General features: G+C 37.9%; 1 protein-coding gene and 2 long non-coding RNA genes across 8 annotated transcripts in view; 2 read left to right on the top strand and 1 right to left on the bottom strand.

Moving 5' to 3' along the window:
- Positions 1 to 5073: 5073 nt before the first annotated feature.
- Positions 5074 to 15202, bottom strand: LOC127799105 (uncharacterized). 3 transcript variants are annotated; one of them, XR_008022544.1, is made up of 3 exons: positions 14873 to 15202; positions 5460 to 5729; positions 5074 to 5323 (listed from the first exon to the last, which is right to left on the bottom strand). It is a non-coding gene; the product is annotated as an uncharacterized LOC127799105 (long non-coding RNA). The 3 variants fall into 3 exon arrangements; XR_008022545.1 differs by having other exon boundaries at positions 5074 to 5302; XR_008022543.1 differs by having other exon boundaries at positions 5074 to 5729.
- A 286-nt stretch (positions 15203 to 15488) lies between these two features.
- LOC127799106 (uncharacterized) lies at positions 15489 to 17428 on the top strand. Its single transcript, XR_008022546.1, has 3 exons — positions 15489 to 15937; positions 16063 to 16191; positions 16905 to 17428. It is a non-coding gene; the product is annotated as an uncharacterized LOC127799106 (long non-coding RNA).
- A 5178-nt stretch (positions 17429 to 22606) lies between these two features.
- LOC127799104 (truncated transcription factor CAULIFLOWER A-like) overlaps positions 22607 to 23893 on the top strand; it is a 77711-nt gene continuing 76424 nt past the window's right edge. Inside the window, exon 1 of one of the 4 annotated variants that reach the window (XR_008022542.1) lies at positions 22607 to 22988. Coding sequence is in view for 3 of the 4 variants with exons in the window: in XM_052332840.1 (XP_052188800.1) it covers positions 22804 to 22988 (185 nt within the window). In the remaining variant the exon portion in view is untranslated. The remainder of the gene's footprint in view (positions 22989 to 23893) is intronic. The other 3 variants (XM_052332840.1, XM_052332839.1, XM_052332838.1) reach the window with 3 other exon arrangements.

Here is a 23893-nt window from a genome sequence, read left to right as displayed (position 1 = left end):
CATTCGTCACTTGTGAATTTAAAATTCAGTGACTAACGAGTGACGAGTAAGAAATGATTTTAAAATATTAATGACTGGCAAGTAACGTTTTAAAGTTCAATGACTAAACAATAACAGTTTTGAAACATTAGTGACTAACATATAGTATTTTAAAGTTCAGTGATGAAATAGTAATAAAATGTAAAGTTGAGTGATTATTGATATAATTAACCTTAATATTACATGATCTCGTGCATTTATTGTTTGGTTTACTTAATTAAGATTTTTAAATATTAAAATATTTTTTCTGTAATTTAAGCCACCCTTCAATCCCATTCTTTTACATTTAGAATGTTGCCTCACTTTTTGCCTTAAGAATATTTATTTATTTAGTTTCTACTAGTGAATTCCATACCTTCCATTGGTATTAAAAGAGTTGATGTGGATGTATATTGATTATTTTGTACCAATAATAAGATACTCATAAATGACCATCGCCATCACAATCTTTGATCTCACCGTCATCACCACCGATTGTAGGTTTACAATTTTGAGCTAAATTCTAATGTGTCATGATGGGTCACAACCTGCTAAAGAAAAGGTTCAACCTCAAGTACAAAGAGTCAAAAGTCAAGGCAATCGCCAGAATTCTCTAAGAAACTTTTTTGTTAAAAGAGTCTCTCGAAAACTTCTTTCGGGGCAAACTCCCGCATAGAGAAAAGGGAGGAAGCCTCGCGAGATTCATAGGTTTCTTAAGGACATCTCTTGCAAGGTGTTTCCAAATAAAACGTGTAGACATATAATTTTGATGGTTGTAAATCTCTTCGAGGATAGGGTTTATTCATTAAAAGTTTTAATCTTAATCAATTTTGAAATACCAAAGATGTTTATCTTGAATTCCTACATTTCTCTATAAATAGGCGAGCCCTAATCCAAAAAATGGTACATCTTAGATACCAATTAAACTTCTGCATTCAACTCTTTAATTATCTTAATATTTGACTTAATCATCAGAGTGTTTATGCAAAGAAAACTAAGCGTTTTTTGATCGTTCTCTTTCTTGTAAATCTCAAACGGCTTGACTACGAATTTTTCGACAAATATATTTAATATTGTGTTCAAGCAATAGCAATTGGCGTTGCCTGTGAAAAACACCAGACCTTCCTTCCTTAAATCCAAAAGGCCAGGCTAGTCTTGGGAAGGCAATACTCTCGAACTGCCTCATCTCAAATGTCAGTGCAATCCTGCATGCTTTGTTGCTTAGAAATGTCAAGGTCTCTTTATAGCTTTTGCTAATCCTTCTTTTGAAGAAGAGAGGAATATGCTCGCTTCAACTTTCTGTTATCTCTTTTTTGGATCCATATTCACCCATTTCAAGCCCTCTACCTTTTCCTTAAGGGCCTTGACCCTACTCGCACGGTCGACATCCATATTAGCTAATCGGCTCTTCATAAGTCTGGTGGAGCTCGTTCCTCTCATACTCTGCGTCCACTCGAGCTTGCTCCAAGTGTTGGGCCTTTGCATCCCATCTTGACCTTTCCCCTTCTAGTACTCCATCTATTTTTGGACAAAGCCATTGTAAGCCCAGCTTTGGGCATGGGCAACCACCATTTTCTAGACACCCTATAGACAGGAAAAAGAAAAAGGTCGTCAAGAAAAAAAGAACACTCATTGGAAATAAAAGAATAGGATAAAATAAAGAAGAGAGATACTCACTCGAGTTATTTCCCATTCTAGAACATCCAAAATGGTTGAGAAATTAGTCCTGAACAATTGTCGCTTGTCCTAAGGTAGAATAGTGGAGTAGATTAAACATGACTCGATGCTGGGTTTCTCCACTGAATCAAAATCCACCACTCTAAGATAAACCTAGAAGCAATAGCCTTTGCCTTGTCGACCATTTACTAGACGCATGAGCTAAGGCTGCATAGGATTGACCTTGGGAAGTACTAAATGAGACCCAACAAAGTCCTCGATGGTAAGCCTCATCCACTCCTTCTGGAATAGGAAGCGAGGATGGTTGCGCTCCATCTTTTCTTGATGATAAGGCTCGCTTAACATTGCTAGATCATGTGAGGGGCTTGAAGCCTCAACCTCCCCTCTTCCCACATCTACTCTTGAATGACGATGGGGAGGAGAAACAGGACTATGCCAACTAGGGACTATATGAGGCTCTAGGGAGCTCGGGACAATGACAAATGAGACCAATGGAGGTTCCATAACTCCCGAGGAGAAGAAGATAAGGCAAATGTGCTCTAATAGGCTTGAGTTGCAAGGAAGTGGTGAAAGCATCTCAGGAAAGGTAGGGCTACTTAGGCAAACCCTCGGGCTGAACCACGACATGTTTTAGTTTGGCTTTTGTCGTCTTCTTTCTTGCGAAGAGCATTAGTAAAGTGCCCCATCTATGCAAAACACACAGAAAGAACATAAGTAGCAAAAAATAATAAGAAAAAGAGACTACGCTACAATGTGATGGAAAAAGACAAGAAAATACCCTTAGGAGAGACTTGCTCCTATGAGGATTTGAAAATGTGCATTTCAAATAGAACCACAGGGAGAAGAATCGCCACCGCTAAAAACCCTAGAGGGTCAGGCCCTGCCAATTGCCAATTGGACGTCCCCATCTGGAAACAACAATGCCCTTGATAGATAGGGTCTCGTAAAAGTGAACGGGGCTCGAAAATGCCAACTGCTCTAGGGTAACACTATAAAAAGCATGGATGATCTTAGGGGGAGTAAGCTTGGTTGCCTAAGCCTTGCTTTCTTGATCCCAACACTATTGACATGGGGTATCCCAACCAATAGGCGGCTTTCATCACAAACCAACTGCTTTTGAAGCTTTCCACCTTGTTTGGGAGGTTAAGAAAAAGTTTGCTCATTCCCAAAACATGTGGAATATTGTAGAAATTAACTATCTGTTCCACACCTTTAAGCTTGTAAAAGCAATTGAATAACTCAAGAAATGCCATCACCCATCTTTAATGGCATAAGATGAAAAAAGCCACTAATTGAGCCTATCCGTTGGGATGGAGTTGGGCTAGGACTAAAGAGAAAGTCTTTAGAAAATGGAGGTCGAACTCAAGGAAGGAAATTTAGAGGCCTGCTGCTAAAGGGGCTAAATGAACGCCTATACAATCTTCTTTTACGTAAGCAGTGTAGATTTCTTCTCGTATAGACAATCTCACCTCATAGTTATCTGGTATTGAGTAAAACACCCTTACCTTTTCAAGGTCACCCTCATGTAGCTTAGACCTTTTTCCAAAAACCATCCTTAGCATTTGGGGAAAGATTTCCTGAGTGGTTTGCTTAGTTTTTGCCATACTTGTAACTTAACAAGAGAATGGTTACACAAAGAGTCTTAGGGAAACATATGAAATGAAAGCACAAAAATTTGCGAGACTGAAAAGACAACCAACTAAAAGTCTCCTAAAAATGTGAGGAAGCATATATAAAAAATTGTAGGATACTTGAAAATCTCAAGAACTCAAGAACGCCCACAAACAAGTCCACGAGAGGTCTTAAAATCCAAGAAATCCAAAAAAGCTTAGCGAGAATTGGTCAAAGTGAAAAAGTAAAAACCTTGAAAATAATCGTGGCCCCTTTTTTATAGGTAGAACCTCGGGAGGTGAAGTAACAAAAACCTTGAAAAATCTTAGTAACACGGCCAAAAGCACTAGAAGATTACAATGGAAAATCCTAGTAACATAGCCAAAAGCACTAGGAGATCACTCGTGAGGAAAAACCTATGGTAAAGTAAAAAAAGTCCCTGTAAGAGAGTCCTAGAGGATAGTCAAGCATACTTTTTCCATGGAGGGACTAAAGAGGAAAGAGTAGGGGGCAATTATCTTGTCATGGGTAACGACTCACTAACAAAAAGGCCTAGGACCAAGGAAAAAAGCTAGAAATCCAAAGAAAACAGTTGGTAGAATGTTTCGAGAGACTTCTTGCCAGAAGAGTCTCCCAAAAACTTCTTTTGGACAAACTCCCACATAAGGGAGAGGGAGGAAGCCCCAAGAGGCTGGTAGGTCGCCCAGAGACCTCTACAGCAACGTGTTCCAAAAAAAAAAAAAAAAACACACACACACACAGATAAATAACTCCAACGATTGAAATTCCCTCCAAAGATCTAGTAGAGGATATAGCTTATTCATTAGAAGTTCTAATCCTAGTCAATCGCGAAATATCATAAATACTTATCTTGAATCCCTATGTTTCTTTATAGATATGTGAGCTCTCATCCTAAAAAAGGATATATCTTAAATGCTAATTGAAGATCTATATTCAACTCTCAATCACCCATGTTTAATTTAAGCATCAAAATGTTTGTATATAAAACATCTTACATCATTTGATTGTTTTGTTTCTTACACATTTCATGCAACTTAACAATGAATTTCTTAAAAAATAAATCTATTGTTATGTTCAAGTGATAATAATCTCATTGCAAAACTAATTCATGAGCTCACAAAAGAATTTGTTTTCACTAAAATACCTAGGACCTATTTGAATTTGCACAAAAATAAAACCCTAATCTCCAAAATTATACACGAATTTGTGTTTTACTTTATTGTTATGATTCTTGCATTCAATTTAGATGAGATGGAATCTTCTCAATTGCAAAATAATGGAAAGAGAGATTGTATCATATGCAAAGAGACTACCTTTCTTTTCTCTCACAAAAGAAAGCCCACTTGTTGAGCTTTTCTCCTTGTCTATTACAACCATGTATTATAAAAGCAAATATTTCTTTTCGATATTATAAAGTTTTCGTAATAAAATAATTTTTTAAAATACTATAATTTAAATCAATTTTACCACTGAAACTAAACTCTTAAGAGTATATTTGATAATATGAACAATACATAAAAAAATGTCACATTCACAGAATTAAATTTTATCTTGAGTATTTGACACATTTTTTTTATAAAATTCAGTTTCATGATACAACTATTAAAGCATATTTTTAACTCTTTTCCATGAAAAATTTCATTTAGGAGAGAGTTTTTGTTTTCCATGCAAGTTGGAAAACATTTTCTTTCCAACTAAATGCTATCAAACATACCCTAATTAACTTCAATTTTGCTTAAAAAAATAAAAAGTAATCTTCAATTATCAAATAAATTAGTTTAGGCATACGTGGGCGTATGTATTATTAAAGTAAGCAATCCCCTAATAATTCTTGACACCACATGTACCACATCACTCATTTACATTGGGGACTTCGGCGCAGGCACCTCCAAGCGGGTGAAAGTCCGGCAACTTCTGCAGTCTGGCAGGCATGGAGATGGAGGATGCTTGCTTTTATCATGTCCACTGCTGCCAACTAGTACCAGAAGGTCCACAGCTGTAAAGGGGATATTACTTTTGGAAACAAATATATGCATGCCAATGGTTTTGCACCAAGGATTGGAAGATGTTTTATAAAGAAAAGAAAAAGAAAAAGAAAAAGAAAGAGAAAGAGAAAGAGAAAGAAAGCATACCCTTCTTCAGGGCATATGGCAGTGGCAAGCAGACGGTTCAATATCAAGGGAATCACAAAGAAATAAAACAAAATTATTCTGGAGGGCCAAGTAAACCACATTGCTCAAGCTTTATATTATACAGGACGGACACTGAAATCTTTAAGCAGATCGATGTCCCAGCAAAATCCATATTGTAGGCCCCACTCCAGATCTAAAGCCCCCTAGTCCTTGTCTCTCTTAGGATTATCTTTTCCAGGCACCTCCTTGGGTTTAGCCTTCTCAATTTCCCTGAGGAAAGAAAAATCGCACCATCACAGTTTATATATCATGCCCATAAAAGATGGCTAAATGAACCAACAAACATGAAAGCATAGTTGAGAGATGACCACGACCACGCAAACAACAATAATCACGAGCCTTAATCCCACTGGTTGACACGACCACGACCGACCACGCAAACAACAATAATCACGAGCCTTAATCCCACTGGTTGACAGGCGGTGCAATAAAATCCAAACAACCCAAGATTGAAACAGAAACAAGAGCGAGCTTGAAATAAAGCATTCTTTATTGCATGGAAGAAACAATGGTGGCTAGGCCAGATGCCTCTCTGCTTTTCCCATATAATTCCCTTCAACACGAGAGGATGCAAATTGATCTTACTAAACCTTTACTCGAACTAGACTTTTCTTTTCCTTTGTTTGTTTTCATTTTCCTCCGCGAGAAAACACTAAACAAAATGATTAATTGTACTGTCAATGCTGCACTCCTAAGTGGAACAATTATACATAACTTTAGTCCAAAAGGTCCTTGTGTGAGATCCCGGCAGAAAATTATCAAAATGGTGGGGGCAATGTGGTTCCCCTTTAAGAGTGATGAATTTGGAACAGAGCAATAATTCCCGCCGACTTTATTCACTACAGTTTTTCTTCTTTGATGTACAATTGAGCTTAACAATTAACTACTGGAAGCGGGATCAAAATAATGAAAAACATTGAATGTGAGGGCATTAAATGAAAAAGGATAGTTGAAATCTCCTTTCATAGTTGAAGCAATAGAATCATTATACCTAAATAAAAAGTCAATAAGAGAAATACAACAGTATAAAACTGAAACAACTAGACAGCTATTGAAACTGACCTGATAAACCTGTTCGCATGGCATCATCAATACCTTGCTAGTTGACTAAAAGTCCATTAAAAGAAAAATGGCCAGTACAAATACCTCTACCCATAAAGTACAGGAAATCAGATTTGACTTCTGAAATTTTCAACATTTGATTCCACACCCAGAAACTAAACAATTAGCACATGGTGACAAATCCCACAAATTGGAGATTAAAGTACAAAAAAAGCAACCAAATTGAAGATATAATCATTCACAACTTTTTACAAAATTTACAAGGTTCAACTTAAAGCTTATTGCTTTCCACCAATGGAGACAATCTGAAAATTGTCGCCAAGAGAAAATGGTAGTATAAAATGGCCACCCGAATCCCCAAATTTGAACCCTCTCCAAACATAATCAATTCCCTCTCCAATAGACCCAAAGCTATCCCTCTAATGCCATGTCCTGCACAAAAAAAATTGGGTTGGGGGCACTATCCCCAGACACCCACTAAGGTAAAGAATTCCCACAACAATTTAAAGCTAACCAAGCAATTCAGGGGCTGTCATAATCTCTAAAATCCCGGATAACAACCAAAACACCCACTTCAAGTCCTTGTGTGTAATAATTTATAAATGGTAATTTAGAAACCTGGTTTTGAAAGCAAACTTCAATCTTATGACGGGAATGCAAAGTATACCAACTAAGGTAGTCAGAGGCAAAAGATGCCCTTAAGGTGCTAAGAACCTTCTATTGCCTGAGGCACTAGGAGCCAAAAAAGCGCTCACCTAACCAGAGTGAGACACTACATTAACCAAAAAAAAAAAATGAAAAATATATTTAATACAAAAAAGACAATCAGATAATGCATACAATAATAAAACATCTAAAATACTGTCAAATACAACAACTGCAAATACAGTAAGTTTGAACTTTGAATCTGGAAAGCAATTTTGGAACAAAATAAAATAAAGCTGTAAAACCCTAACCCCAATACATTATACACCATCTCAAACATCAAACTATAAGTTTTATAATTTTAATAAATATTCAATATTATATAAAAATAAGCAATTTTAAACACTTATAGTTAGCAAAGCTAACAAAGACAAAATATATAGTTATTAAATCACACAATATAAATTATATTATTTAGCAAATATATGTTCAAATTATGTTATAAATTAAATATATAATAATTAATACAAGAAAAAACCCAGCAAATACAGTGTTTTTGATCTTTGAATCTGAAAAGTAATATTTGAAAAATAAAATAAAACTGTAAAACCCTAACCCCAATACATTATAAACCATCTCAAAGACAAACAATAATGTAAAATAAATTAGTAAGGAACAATAAAAATAATAATCAAACAAAAGATCCAAAGAAAGAAAAGCTGCAGAAGAACACCAAAGGAAGAACCAACCTGCAAAGGTGGAAACAGTGTAAAAAGCTGCAGAAGAATGAAGAAACCAATCTGAAATTGGTTTTCAGAGGGGGGATGGCCACCGGAGGGTCACCTGTCACAGGCAAGTCTGCCGGTGATGAGCAGTTGCCGGAAGGATTGGCAATGTGCCGTCATGCACCAAGGGTTTCCGGCGCATGATGGTTGGTTGGACCTCCAGCAACTGCTCTTGAAGTTGCCTCCCTGAAATCTATGGTATTATTACCCTATAATCCTATTACATGGAGAGACATTTCACATGCCTCCAGCCTTCTGCAGGTAACTCTTCAGTCCCCTCCATTGTTCTTTCAGATTTGATTCTTTAGGGCCTAGGCACTCTGCTCTAGGCGGCGCCTGAGTGCAGGAGCCCCGCCTAGCAGTAGGCAAGGCGCTTCCCCAGCACCCTGTCTCACCCCAGCGCCTAGGCAAGCCAGGTGCTTGCCTTTGACTACAATAACCATTCTGATATCAAGGAATATATACTTTATCTTACAAGTTACAACAGGAATTGGGGAAGGATCTTAGATTCTTTATGAAGATCCTTATGACGTAGCACATGTGACATTGAAATACTGAATAAACTAACCTTCACATTACCAAGCGGTTAGATAAAGACTAGTAGAAGTCAAGATCTCCAATATCAAAATCACAAGAAATTTGGTGAGATGATCAGAGAAATTAAGATGATTAAAACATAACTTCTTTGTAGGACCATCACCATGTGCAGAAACTCCATTTATAGCATTAGTTTAGGAACATACTACTTCCAGAAAAGGGAAAAAAGAAAAACTTTGCAAGTACTCTCTTTGTGGAAATCAGATTGAAGTACCAGCAATTATGGGTTCTCTTTTGGTTTCAAAATTAGTATTTTCAATGTTTAGTAGGGATTTTTCGGATAATTTTTGTAATTTTAGCAGGATCCAAGTAGCATTACAAGACTCCTTTAGTCTTTTTCTATAGATACAGATGTGATGACTGCCATCTAAACATTTTGGAATAATAACAAAGCGAATTTTTTCATCCTTTTCTCCAATTGTGAGTGTATTGCGTGAATCAACTACAACTGAATCAACGGGTTGGAGGGGGATATAGTTTCTAGCATTAGTGTCAAATCACCGGACTTGACATTCTATCCCCTTGCTTCATTCTGATGCATCACCTTTATTACCATTTGAATAAATATTAACAAAACAACTTATGAAAAATGCAATTGCCCCAAGAATTACAAGTCAATACTGCCAACAGCATATTTGGTGGAATGAGTCATCTAAAGTTCCAAATCAACTTAACTTCATAGTATTCGTGAAAAAAAAAAAAATGTAGAATCTCCAGTAGTTAGCATCAGGAAAAGCAGCATCATTTCCACATTCTCTCCCTTCTCAAATCTCATTTCATTTTTCTTTCCTTTTCTTTTTTCTTTTCTTACTTTCACATTTTCAAGATAAAATATGAACTTAAAGAAAAAAGAAAGATGAAATAGCCTATTCTAAAGCTAAAAACACTAGTGAAGTTACCTAAACAACCAAAAAGGCAAGCATGGTTATTAATGCACTTTGCTGCAGGAGCAAATTTCAACAAGCTTCTGAGAGAAAGACTACTGTGACCTAACTAAAGAATACTCTTACTGAAGAAACTGAACAATATTCCAAATATAGTGACAGTTTTACTAAAATCTTGCATCTGGAAATACTAAAAGCCTAATAGAATTTACCATCTTCAGATAGCTAGGTATTTCGTAACACTTCCAGACTACCATGCTTTTGCATCAGATCTTCACTGTTCAAATTACAAACACTGGCAAGGAGTAGGTGCATCCAAAGAAAGCAGAAGAAACTGCTTTAGGCCACTATTCAGCTTGTTGGGAAGTGGGAAAGAAATGCAAAGGGCAACTTTTCCTTGTACAATTCATCCTTTTGTTTTCTGAACGTGGATTTTGCTGATATGAAAAGAAAAATGCAGCATTTGGTGAAAGCAAATGCATCATCTGTACCAAAAACAATAGAATGGTGGATTTTGCTGGATGGAATGAAGCTTAAGGCTTTTTATCTTCTAAGCAACTGAAAATGTAAGAATTTTGAATTGAAAACAAACCACGATCAAACCATCAAATACACAAATGAACATATAATTTTAATGTGAAAAACCCAGATTGGGTAAAACCACAAGCAAAAAGAACAAAATATCATTAAGATGATATTACTACTATAATAGTGATATATTTGCTAATAATTCCAGAATATAGGGCATCTATTTATAAATCTACCACTCATCTATAAATGTATACAAAAAATGATTTAAACAAATCCATATTCTAATCAGAAAACAAGCCACAAAGATATGTATTCAATTGGAAATATATCCCAATCACAGTCAAATTAGAAGTCTCAATTATAGACGAATTTGAATATTGGGTCACAATTATAACACCACCACTTTGACATGAAATTCAAATATGGAATGATTCATAATTCTTTCTTCTAGCAAAATCATGGAGAATTAATCTCCCCAATGAATACCAACCAAATCTACACAACGAGGAATACTAATCAAATCCACACAACGCTCACTACAGTGGATATCTTCAGTCACACTCAAAGCATATGCAACAAGATCAGCCTCAACAAACCTTTGAGAGGGCTTGATATTTCTTCTGGGTCTTGTCTTTTTGCAATACAATACTCTAATGGATTGGTATTTTCTTTTGGGCCTAACTTGAGACTTGACTTAATTTGAGGCATGGACTCAGATGTATGGTTACTATTAATTTCAAGCTCCACCTGAGTGTCAAAATTCTGCTGACTTGTAGGGTTAGATTTTTTTGCAAACAAACCACGAAGTATGGCAATTTTATCAAATATAATATTTTTGCTAATTACAACTTTAAATGCTTCTAGATCCCATAATTTATAGCCTTTAACACCAGATTTATAACCAAGGAAGACACACTATTTAGACCTTGATTCCAATTTTTCATTATAAACATGTGCAAATGCACGATATCCAAAAATTTTCAAATCAGAATAATTTGCAGGAGTACTAGATCATACTTCTTCAAGAGTTTTCTTATCAATGGTAGTGGAAGGAGACCAATTAACTAGAAAATATGCCACGTTTGCAGCCTCAACCAAAAATGACTTAGTTAAACCAAAATTAGACAATATACAACGTACATTTTCTATCAAGATTCTATTCATCCGCTTGGCTACCTCATTTTGCTATGGCATATTTGGAACTATTAAATGCCTTAGAATTCCTTCTTTCCTACAAAAATCATTAAATGTGTGGAGATGTTTAATCTGCCTTTTGGTTTGTTTTTCAATCAAAGTCTTCCACTGTTTAAAGGTAACAAAGACATCATTCTTTTGTTTTAAAAAGAATACCCAAACTTTTCTAGAAAAATCATCAATAAAAGTCGGGCACCATTTTAGAGGAAATTGTTATAGGACCCCAGAGATCAGAATATATAGTCCAGTGTCCCTTTTGTATTGTAAATACCTTGATTACATGTGACTTGTTTTTGCTTGCCAAAGACACAATGTTCACAGAACTCCAATTATCTTTCACATTATTTTTTACATTTTATCACAACAAGAGCACCTTTATTAACCTTAATAACTCCACATTCACCAATGAACTTGTACCCATTTAAATTAAGAGTACTCAATGAAATAAGATTTTTCTTAAGGTCGGGAATATGTCTAACATCAGTTAAAGTTCTACCAATGCCATCAAACATTTCTATCTTAACTATTCCAATACTAGCAGTTTTACAATAATTGTTTCCCATCAACACATCACTATAAGTCAAAGTTTTATATGTCAAAAATAAATTCCCATTAAGAGACATATGAAACATGCATGCTATGCCAAGGATTTAATTTTCACAAGGCTTGGCAATTTCGCTAGTTACCACTAAAAGTTCTCCATCGCTATTGTTATTTTCAACAATATTGGCTTCGCCTGAAGTCTCTAGTTGTTTTCCTTTCTGACTTGTTTCTTAAGTTTGTTTTGCAGCTTAAAACACTCATTTTTATGTGTCCTTTTTTCTTGCAATAGTTACAAGTTTTGTCTTTATTTTTAGACTTGGATCTATCTTTTCCTTTGCCACCAAAATTTCTATCATGTGTTCTCTTTCTAATAAAAAAAATCCCTTCTCCCTAATTTTCTGAATTTCCCAATAATTGCTTATCAATTTTCTCTTTCGAGGACAAAGCATCATAAACTTCATTTAAGGTGAGAGTGTCACAACTATATGGCATGGTGTCTCTAAAAGTTGAATCTGAGTCCGGTAAATAACATAACAAAATTAAGCCCAAACCTTCATCATCATATTTAACTTCCATGCTTTCCAAATTAGAAACAATTTCCTTAAAAACTTTTAAATGGCTTTCAACAGACGTACCTTCTACTATTCGATGAGAATATAATCTCTGCTTTAAATACAACTTACTAGTCAAGTTTTTAATCATACACAGTTGTTTTAGTTTCAACTATATAGCAGTAGCAGTTTTTTCTTTCAAAACATCTTGTAAAGTTTGATTCAATAAAAGAAGATGTATATGAGATAAGGTTTTACAATGCTTATGCTGTTTTCTTTCAGTATTCCATGATTGTGACATTTTATCAAAGCACAAAAGTGCATCATCTAAATTCATATTTGCCAAAATTGCATACATCTTAACATGACAATGAGAATCTAATATTCCGTTCCAACAATGAAATATCATATTTTAAGGTTGGCATTATGAAGATCAAATAACCCCAAACAATGTCAAAAGCCAATAAACAAAAGGCTCAACAGAAAACATGTTGATGGTGAAGTATGTAATGACACCGTTTTGCTAAGAAGCTGGGCGGGAGGGTCAGCTGCAACCGCTGCCACGTGGCAGCGGAGGGCAGCTCAGCAAACGCTCGACTGTCCTTCTCTTGATCGTGCCGAATGTCTGCTAATTATCCCCTGTCCTTCACACGAGCAATCTGGACTATTGATGCTGCATTTATCTGGTGCAATCCCAACCATCCTTTTGCATCGTGCGATCCTTATTTAATGCACTGTGCATCAAGATATGGAGCAAGAGAGAGAGATTGAGAGAGTGAAGAAGCGAGAGTCGGAGGGTTTTCTCATTTGTGGTTGTTTTACACTCTTCATCTCTTTCGTGTTCTTCTTTCTGGTTTGATAGGGTAAGCCTCTAATCTTTCTTTTATATGGTTTTGAGGCGATTTTGTTAGTGAACCAATCTTTGTAAATAGAGTGGTTGTGAGGCTTGTATGTTGTGAGTTTTGTGAATCCTATTTTTACTCTGATAGTGCAATGAGGTCTCCTTTTCCGGAGCTTAATGTGGACGTAGCTCTTTCTGGGTGAACCACGATAAATCTCTCTGTATTATTTACTTTCCGTTGGGTTTTTTGTGTTTGTTGGTTGTGTTTTATGTTTCCGATTGTGTCTCTGTTGTTGGGTCTAAAGGCTTACAGTGATATCAAAGTGTGTGTGTGTGCGCGATTTACTCTCTGTTTGCGCAACAAAACAGACCAGGATAACAGATCTGGGCAGTGAATATGGGCTTGTTAGATCTGGGGATCTGTCAGATATAGGCTTGATAGATCTGGTGGGTCAGATCTGGTCTTGAATAGGTCAAATCTGGGTTGAACAAATCTGAAGTAGGTCGAATAGATCTTGGGTCAGCCAGATCTGGGTTGATTTGGGCAAGAAGCAATCGATGATGATGGTGGAAGTTCAAGAGCCATTGACGGTGACTGCAACGACAAAGAGCGCAGGCGATCGGCCAGGAGGTTCGAGAAACCACATCAACAGAGATGGTGAAGGATGTTAGAAGGCCGACAAAAGATGATGGTGGCGGAGACCAATCAGCGAAGAGGCTGTTATATATGGCTGGAGAAGACGACAGTGGGCAGTAATAACTGGAGAAAACAGCAATGGGTGAATGGTCGGTCGCGATACAAGTGGCCGGAGGAGATGAGCGATGATCGAGAAGATGAATTGATTATGATGGTTGAAGGCGCAATGGCTAAAAGCATTTGATGGCGGTCATGGGCGAAGATGGCTATGGGGAGAGGAGGAATCAACAGTGACGATTGGTTGCTATGGTGGAGTTGATGGTCAAGGAAAATGCAACAGATGGTTACGATGCACTTGATGGCAATTGCGAAGGAAAACAATGGCAGTTAGCGGTGATGGAGCTCAACAAGTTGACGACGGTCGACTAGAAACCCTAGTTGTAGAAGATGACGAAGGACTCCAGATCCAATGGTTGAGATTTGCCAAAAGTTGATGGTTTGATCCAACGACATTGATACCAATTTGATAGGATTTTGGATTGAAAACAAACCACTATCAAACCATCAAATACACAAACAAATATATAATTTTAACGTGAAAAACCGAACTTGAGTAAAACTACAGGCAAAAAGAACAAAATATCATTAAGATGATATTACTACTATAATAGTAATGTATCTGTTAATAATTCCAGAATATGAGACACCTATTTATAAATCTACTACTCATCTATAGATATATACAAAAAATGATTTAAACAAATCCATATTCTGATTAGAGTCACGAAGATAAGTCTTCAATTAGAGATATATACCAATTAGAGTTAAAATTGAAATATTAATCACAGTCAAATTACAAGTTTCAATCACATATATATACCAATTACAGTTAAAATTGAAATATTAATCACAGTCAAATTAGAAATTTCAATCACAGGTAAATTTGAATTTTAGATCACAATTATAACAAAAACATATAAGAACACGCAAAAATGAATCCTAACTATAACAGTAATTGGAGAAGGCAGAGAATTAACAGTATCGACAAAATTAGAAACAAAAGGGAAGTAAAAGAAGACGTACTTGGCGGCAGCAGAGGACTCTTCTTCGAACCACTGCCGAACGTGACGGACGTTGCGCTTGAAAATAGTGGCCGTCTGTTTCACATCGCTCCTCATCAGCAGAATCACTGCGCTCACCCCTGCCACCGTCAGAATGAAGTTCGTCAAACCCATTTCTCGAAACCCCAATTCCAGTCTCGGTTACCAATTCACAACCCAACCATAAAACCGATCGAAAAAAGCTTTGCAACTGCTGTTTTTAGAGACTAAGATTTCTACCTAGGGTTTCGGAGCTAATCTGCGAAGAAGAAAACCAAACTCTCCAATTCGAATATGGGATCGTAGAATAAATGCCAGTGCTTCTGTCGGCTGATTTTCTCTGGGCCCATGTTACACAAAACATTGGGCTTTAACATGCAATTGCCCATGTCAATTCGGCCCAGATCGGTGATTTATTTAAATTATTTTACAGATGTCGCTCATCTAATATCTGAAGGCCTTACGTGTACCCTAGATTCTTGATCCGTCCAATTGTTTAAATTATCATTCTCAGATCCCATCAAGATTGGCTTCGAAGTTCGAACTATTATGATTACGCTTGGCCATTTCAAGACCCAAGAATCTGCTTTCCGGAAACAGGTGAGAGTCATCATAAATTCTCGTCTCCACCGCTTTTAAGAATAAAAAAGCAAAAACAAACCGACTTCAAAACCATTTAGGCTCCAGAAGATCATCCCCAGATGGGGCCACAATTGGATCAGGTCTATCTCGACCTGCCATTGATATTACTCCAATTTCACAACGGCGACCGTGGTGCTCACGCTCGCACGCGAAATTTCCCTTTGCAGATTTGCCCTATGAATACCAGCCGCCAGTACACTAGCAAACGCTACGAGTTAACCCGTGAGAGCAAAGGACTCGTGAAAACGAAGCTGCTAAAACACGCCTTTCCGCCATAGCCGCAAGCTCGAGCCAGATCTCTCCACTTTTTCCACCGCCTCGCCGGAGAACGGCCATGAAAGCGCGACTAGCGAGCTGCAGGCGAAAGTCTTGACGGGAGGAGGGCGAAAGAATCAGCGCAGTGAGAGTAAGCCGTTTGACTAAATGCACGGCAGTAATTTTTCCATCAGGAAAACATAAAATAGAGAAGAAGCTTTTAGTTCATCTAGCTCGTACATTCATTTGAAGTTTGATCTAGCTTTGCACTTGCAGAGGCGTCACTGATTCATGTATTTCCATGTGACAAAGTAGCTGAACTTTTGATTGACGAATTGATCAGGTCCGTTTACCGTTTCTGAAGCACACCCCTGCTTTACATTTACAATACATGCATGATACCTCGTAAGTCTTTCTCACTTGAATCCCACTTGAATCCTTGATTGTTTTTGCATTACTTGCTGCCGCCTCGTTAATTGCTTCTATTAGCCTTATAATAATGATCTGTGTAATGCTTTAGGCTATGTTTTGGGAGTGTTTTGAGAGTGGGGGAAGGGAAGGGAAGGGAAGGGGAAAAGGAAGAGGAAGAGGAAGAGAAGGGGAATTGCTTTTCTCTTGTTCGATGTTTAATAATGTGAAGAAAATAAATATTTTGTTAACGTAGTATGTATCATCATTTATTATGAATTTGTCTTGTATTTATAATTTTAATACATGACAATTATTGTATTATGATAAATTTAGTTGCTGGGAAACGTTGGGTCAACAAGTTGCTTGAGTTTGCAAGGAAGAAAATCGTCAGAGCGCTAGAGAGAATTCTAATACTTTGATGCTTAAGACAAATATTGAGAGTGATAAAAATTGTAGAGCAGTATTTATATTAGTATAAGAGACTTATCTTTTTTAAAATTAGTGCATGTTTATTTATATAGAAATATAGAGTGATCCAAAGTATCCCAAGATTAGAATTCTTGTAGATAACGTTTATTTTGATTAATCTTAAGTCGACTCGAATTAAGATTATTGTAGATAATATCTATCTTTTATAGATGATATTTATCTTACCTTTTTTGGAGATGAAATTCCTTGTGGATGATTGTCTATCCTTTTTGTGGAAGGATTTTCAACTGTCAGAATTATCATGTTTACATGCTGTGTGGGACCCCTTGTGAATTTGGGAGATTACTTTGGTTTCGGTGTAGCCATTGCACACCTCACGGTCATGGCACGCCTTACGGACCGCGACTGTTGTGCGCATTGTGGCCCGCGGTTATCGTGTTCCTCGCAGCTTGTGGTTGTCTCATTCTTCTTGGCCTGAGGCTGTCTTGCACCTCGTAGCCTGCGATCGTCTTCGTCTGCAATTGTTGCCTTCCGCAACCATCTGACGTTGCCTTCTGCAGCTGTTTCACATCCGCAATCGTCCGGCGTTGCCTTCCTCAGCCGTCGTCTTCCATAGCCATCTGGTGTCGCCTTTCTCAGTCGTCGTCTTCTGCAATCGTCCGGCATTGCCTTTCTCAGTCATCATCTTCCGTAACTATTTAGCGTTGCCTTCTGCCATTGTCTGCGGCCTTTTGCCGCTAGGTTGTCCTGATTAAGCTGGATTGATCCATTTATAAATTTATTTTTTCGATAGTTTTTCTAACCACACACAACGTAATATGTATCATCATTTATTAAGAATTTGTCAAGTATTTATAATTTTAATACGTGACAATTATTATATTATGATAAATTTAAAATTAATGTGTATACGAAACTAGGCCCATTAAATAGACCTAATAGGAGATCCAAAGAAAAAAAAATTGGAAAAAAGCCCGAGGGAGACCTTAAGAAAAAAAAAACTTGGGGCAAAGGGATATATCTAATAAATATGCATCAACCCAATAAGTTTAAAAGTTCAAGATAAAGCATAAAAAACAAAAAAGATGATGCAACCACAAAGGGCCCAGGAGACCTTCCTGGGAGAAGGGTCTCCAGCAAACCTTCCTACTAGCAAGGTCTCCTGGACACTCCCCTGCAAGACATTTCCAGAATGAAAAAATGCAAACAGATAACTTTAAAATTTTATTTGAAAATTGTGTAATTGGATAAAAATAAGTCAAATCCCAGTCGATCCGAGAATATGATGAATAGTTATCACAACTCATTGAGGCTCCTTTAACTACGGAAAAGAGCTCATAATCTCTTTTAACTACGGAAATCTGATATAAACATTAGAATGCAGATGGCTTAAAGATGAATTACTCAACATAAATTTTGTTGTTGTTTTCATGTAATAACAACAATATAATTTATCTTTACCAATCATGGCCACTCTTCATCTTAAACAGTTTCTCATCTGATCTCCTTTTCCTTCCCCTACTCCAACCCCTTGATGCAAACATATTCTCACAGAATGCAACATATCCTTACAGAATGTATATATTGGATTGCTTTTTGCCGAAGGAGTGCACTTAAGAGGTGATATGTATATATATATCTATATAAAAGTAGAAAAACGCGTGCGAATACGAGTGATATTGGCAAGGTGTTGCCGGGGTTGGGGGACTTGCTTTCGTGGCGCTTACAAGCACCACAAACGAAACTAGCGGCGAGTGTCACTGCCCACAAGAGTTTCACTTTGGGAATAGTGTTACGTGGCACTCCTTAGAACCACTCAACCACAAACTAACGAAAACGGGCACGTGTAACCCTCCTTTGTAATCGCCAATAATTGAGAAAATCTAGAATCCTTTTTTGCTGCCAAATCTATAGCCGAAGGGCCCATCTCAGTCTTAGGTTTTATATGCCAAAAAGTAGTCTAGACCATTTCGATCCTGGGTTTTATTGGTTTCCAAAAGGGGTGGGGACGTGAGTTTATGATGATTCTCAGTTGTTCCCAGAAGTTGGACGGAAGGGAGATTCTCGAGTCTTGATGATTGCCAAGCATAGTCATAGTTCGGACTTGGAAGCTATGCTCTGGGACTGATATTTTCCTTTTGCTGGGATCTAGGATTGATTTTTAAATGATAAAACGAATCAAGAATCAGGCCATACTATGAGCATTCGTAGACACAAGAGTCCAAACATACTGATGGTCATGAAGACTAGGGGCACAAGGCAAGAGAGCAATGAAGGAACAAAAGGTTCTTTTTGACAGATTCAAGAAATACGTTCATCGTGTGAAGGTTGAAAGCTCGCAAAGGAATGCACATAACTCGCCTTAAGAAAGTGTCATCGGCAGGATTAAATGTATATATGTCATGCATGAATGAAATAATCTTTTATCTTATGTGAGTTCCCTTTTTTGAATTTTTGAACAATAAAGGCATTGAAAAGAGGCAGAAACTCCAGTAGACAGACGAAGTCTATAACCAAAGCACAAAGGCATGAGAATGGTTCAAAAGACTGGAAGCGCGAATGTGCGAGAACGGTTTAAAAATCGAAGCACAAAGGCATGAGAACGGTTCAAAAGATCTGAAGCGCGGATGTGCAAGAATGGTTTTAAAATTGAAGCACGAGGGCGTGAGAACGGTTCAAAAGATCGAAAGTGCGAATGGGCGAGAATGGTTTAAAAACCCAAGCACGAGGACATGAGAACGATTCAAAAGACCGGAAGTGCGAACGGGCGAGAATGATTTAAAAACGATAGCACGAGGGCGTGAGAACGGTTCAAAAGACCGGAAGCGTGGACGTACGAGAACGATTTAAAAACTAAAGCATGAGGGCATGTGAACGGTTCAAAAGACCAGAAGCGCTTACGTGCGAGAACAGTTTAAAAACCAAAACACGAGGGCAAGAGAATGATTCAAAAGATTGAAAGCGCGAACGGTTTAAAAATCCAAGCACAAGGGTAATGTGCGAGAACGGTCTAAAAATAGAAGCGTAAAGATGTAAGAACGGTCCGAAATCGAAGCATGAATGCACTGAATGATCTGAAAATTGAGGCCTAAAGGCATGAGAATGGTTTAAGAAATTAAAGAAAATGCGAAGATTACTAGAATAATAAAGGAAAAACCTAGCATCAAGGGTGTAGAATGCATGAAATCAAATCACAGGCTGAAAACGCTAAAAGCACAAAAATTGTCTAAGTTAACCCAAAATCAAAGGCGACAGATGCGATCAAGCATGATGCCTGTCCCATATACATAAAGAACTAGGGAGCAGCATGTGTTAAAAGCATAAAGGTTGCGAGGTTAAAGAAGAGGCAACGACAAATAGTTGCGGGTTGATGGACGGCCGCAAGATGGCAAAAACAAAGGAGAAGAAACTGAAAGACTTGGGAAAACCACAAAGAGGATGTGAATGGCAATGGATTGATGAGTGACAGGGGGCGGACAAATGGCCGCGGGCCGAGGAGCTAGCAGTGATTGCGGGCTAAGGAGCTGACGACGACTATGGGATGGGGAGCTAGCGATGATCGTGGGTTGGGGAGCTGATGACAGCCACGGGCTGAGGCTAAAGGAGAGCCACATAATGGATTTGACAATGGCCGCGGGTTGTAAGTGATGATCGAGGAACATAGAAGGATGACAACGGATGGCCGCGAGCCAAAAGCGATTGCCACGAGATAGTAGACTGTTGTTGACAGCGGCAACAAAAGTCGCACGACAGAGGTGGTAGCGGTAGAAGCTGCAAGATCTGGAGGTGGGCAGCCGTAGATGGCGAATAGCGATGACCATAGAATGGTGGACGAAAGACGACAATAGGCACCAACGGCCTCAGGCCACGAGTCAAGAAGGCAACGATGTAGCAAATGGATGTGGGCAAAGGCACGAGGCTGCATGGCTGCGGTCGATGGCGTGAAGCAGTAGACGATTGTGATTAAGGAGGGAGTAATGAAGAAGACGATTGTGGGGGTGCATTGTTGTATCAGAAGATGGAGAAAGATTGAGAGAAAAAAGAGAAAGAAGGAACCCTAGAAAGAGAAAATGAAATGGCAAGTGAAGACAAAAAATAAGGCCTCTCCCAATAAGAGGACCATACAGAGAAAATCTTGACTTAGTAAATTTTTTTACAAAAGATACCTCTGAAAAAACTTGCAAAGGAAGAAGAACGTGTGGGATAATTAGTTAAAGAAGAATTACTCTTCCTCATATAAAACCTAGGAAAAAGAGTAGGAAAGCAATTGATACGTCATAGTATAAAATGACAAAGTAAAATGGAAGAAGTGAAATTAGCCCAAGGTGGGGGAATGGCCCAGGGTCGTGGCACAACCCAAAGCAGGAGAACGACTCGCGACTGTAAGAGACCCGTAGCGCCGGGGGCTCGTGGCCCCCTCCCTTCATCGAGATACGTAGGAAGATTAGGTGCACTATCAAAGTATTTTCCTGAATACGGGATGGTCCCACACAATGCGCAAACATTGATAACTCTGATAGTTAAAAATTGTTTTAGGAAAATTATAGATAATCGTCAACAAGAAATTTTATTCCCAAAAAGGGAAAAAATAAATATCATTTATGAAAAATAAATGTTATTCACAACAATCTTAGTCCTACCTAGATTGAGATTAATTAAAATAAGCGTTATTTACAAGAATCATAATTTTGAGATATTTTAGATTATTTTATATTTTTCTATAAATAAGTAGACACTTATTCCAGAAGAGGTACGTTTATACCGATAAAAATCATGTTTTACAATTTTTATCATTCTTAGTGTCTGACTTAAGTATCGAAGTGTTTGTGCGGGGACTCTCTCGTGTCCTTTAACTGTTTTCTTTCTTGTAGAGTTGTGTGGCTTGACAACGACATTTTTCAATCGAATAAATTTATTGTTGTATCTCGACAACAAGAAATGTGATTGCCTTCACTCCACCCAATTTTAGCATTAAGTGATGAAATGGGGGCACCATGGAAATCCGTCTATAGCAAAACACCCATGGCTAGAAACGCCAACCCCATCTCTCACACGAAAGGCCATGGCGGGGAACCTCACTCGGTTTTCGACCCATGGAATCCCATCACAATGGGGTGGGTGTGAAGACAGTACATACTAGCAGAGGTTGTAGCAAAGTTGGCAATGCAAGGGACTGCTCCAATAGAAGGGATCATGGAAAAGAGAGCAGCGGCAAATAGGAGCACTAACGAAGAAATGGGCCACCAAAGATAACGACTACAAGACGGTGGTGGTGTCGTGTGTGGCTGAGCAAGGGGACCCATTGCTCCTTTATAAATCGCCGCTATAGCGACCATTGTATTTTGCTAGGAAGGGGCGGCGGGCATAGCTGATTTTGCTAGGTTTTCTTTCTCATTGTGACATGATAGCCAGGTAACCAATTCATGTCATGATAAAATTAGAAGAAGATATAATGACAGTTTGTAATTACAATATTTTATAAAGTTAAGTATTCTTATTAGAAAAGGTAAAAGGGAAGTCTAGTTTATAAAGTCGAATATTCTTACTTATTAAAAAAGGTACAAGGGAAGTCTATTATATATATATATATAGGTATTGTTTAGTACGTATATTATTTTTGATAATTTATCCTTTATTTTGTTACATGACCAGATGGAATTTAAAGTAAATAATAACATACTAATTAGTTTCTTTTGTTTTTTTTGCTTCAACCATATTTTATACTGACTAGTTAGTTATTACCATATAAATTAAGATAAACATAACAATATGCCCACTGGCCGCTGGCCCCTCCCCATTTGGTCGGACGATTTTTAATTTTATTTTCTCGGAAAAGAATAAATTGTACAGGGCCGTGACTGGACCACTCATCTAAGTAAGATGTGGGGTCCAAAAAAAAAAAGAATCAATTGAATTCGCGGCTTACGAGCATCCGGTTTTCACTGTCAACAGTCTGACTTGTAAAGGGTCGGATCGAATATGGTCGGGCGAGTTGAGGATCCTTCTGAACCCCAAACCCACTGACTTCAGCCCCTCTAGCCTCTTCCCTACAAATTAAAGACCCCGGCGGCCTCCTCGTTTTCTTTCCAAAACGACCAAGGATCAAAAACCACTGAACACTCGTAACCGCAAGTAGGGACGACACTGATCTAGGGTTAGGGTTCTGGCGAGAGCGAAATGGGGAGAGGGAAACTACAGTTGAAGCGGATCGAAGATAAGAACAGCCGGCAGGTGACATTCTCCAAGCGACGAAGCGGATTAATGAAGAAGGCTCGCGAGCTTTCCGTGCTTTGCGACGTAGATATCGGTGTCTTCGTCTTCTCCGGAAAAGGCAAGCTCTATGAGTTCTGCAGTGGCGACAGGTACGCCTCTTTGATTCATTTTGTTTCTCTTCTTTTCAAAGGAAGATTGATTTTTCGTTTACTTTGCCCCTTAGGTGCCAAAAACTGTCAGTTTTTTGGCGCTTTAACTGTACTAAGACGGATATCGCTTCACGGCATGTAATCCGCAGTCTATACTTGCTAGTCCTGGTTTATTAAAATTGAAGCCCGAGTCCACTGTTGCTTGTAACTGTTATTTCTGCCCGGTCCACCTAGTAGAACATTTTTGTACTCCCGTTTGTGTTAGATTCAGATGCTCTGCTGATACGTCTTTTCAAACTGACGTCCGGCTGCTTGCTGTTTTTCAACTTTTCACGCATTTGAAGAAAGCTAACTTCCTCCTCACGCCCTTTGTAGATGTATGAATGTCGTAACCTTATTGTTGTGCATCATTTGTATCGTATGCGCTGACGCAGTGGATCAACTTCCTTAGTCGATGTCACTGTTCAAACACTTGATCAGTCTCTTTCCGCCTTGCATTATCTTTCAACGTTTCACACATATTCTCTCGTCTCTCGTTCGCTTGATTAATTCCCTGTCCAGCTGGATTATCTTTTTCGCGAAAAGTCATGTGTATGATTTTGCGCTTTGGCGTTACTCTATTTAAAACATTTGCTTCATCCTAACCACAAAGAGAGAGAGAGAGAGAAAGAAGAAGAAATCATTTGCTTCATGTCACCTAGGTTTGTCATAGTGATTCGTCACTGGTAACCTTTGAATTCTCACTAGGTTACATAATTCATGCTAATTCACATTTTAGACCTCGTATATGTATTCTCAATGTGTTACAGCTAATTGCTAAAGTAAAGAAGAAATACGACCTGAAGATACTTTATAAGCAGAAAAGAATATCTAATATGAGAATTAATAAATAAGATATGTAAAAA

This window comes from Diospyros lotus, chromosome 4 (genome assembly GCF_014633365.1).
Source record: "Diospyros lotus cultivar Yz01 chromosome 4, ASM1463336v1, whole genome shotgun sequence".
In the NCBI taxonomy this organism is placed as follows: domain Eukaryota; kingdom Viridiplantae; phylum Streptophyta; class Magnoliopsida; order Ericales; family Ebenaceae; genus Diospyros; species Diospyros lotus.
The sequence above is the reverse complement of the archived record's forward strand: the minus strand, read 5'-3'. Positions and strand labels throughout refer to the sequence as shown.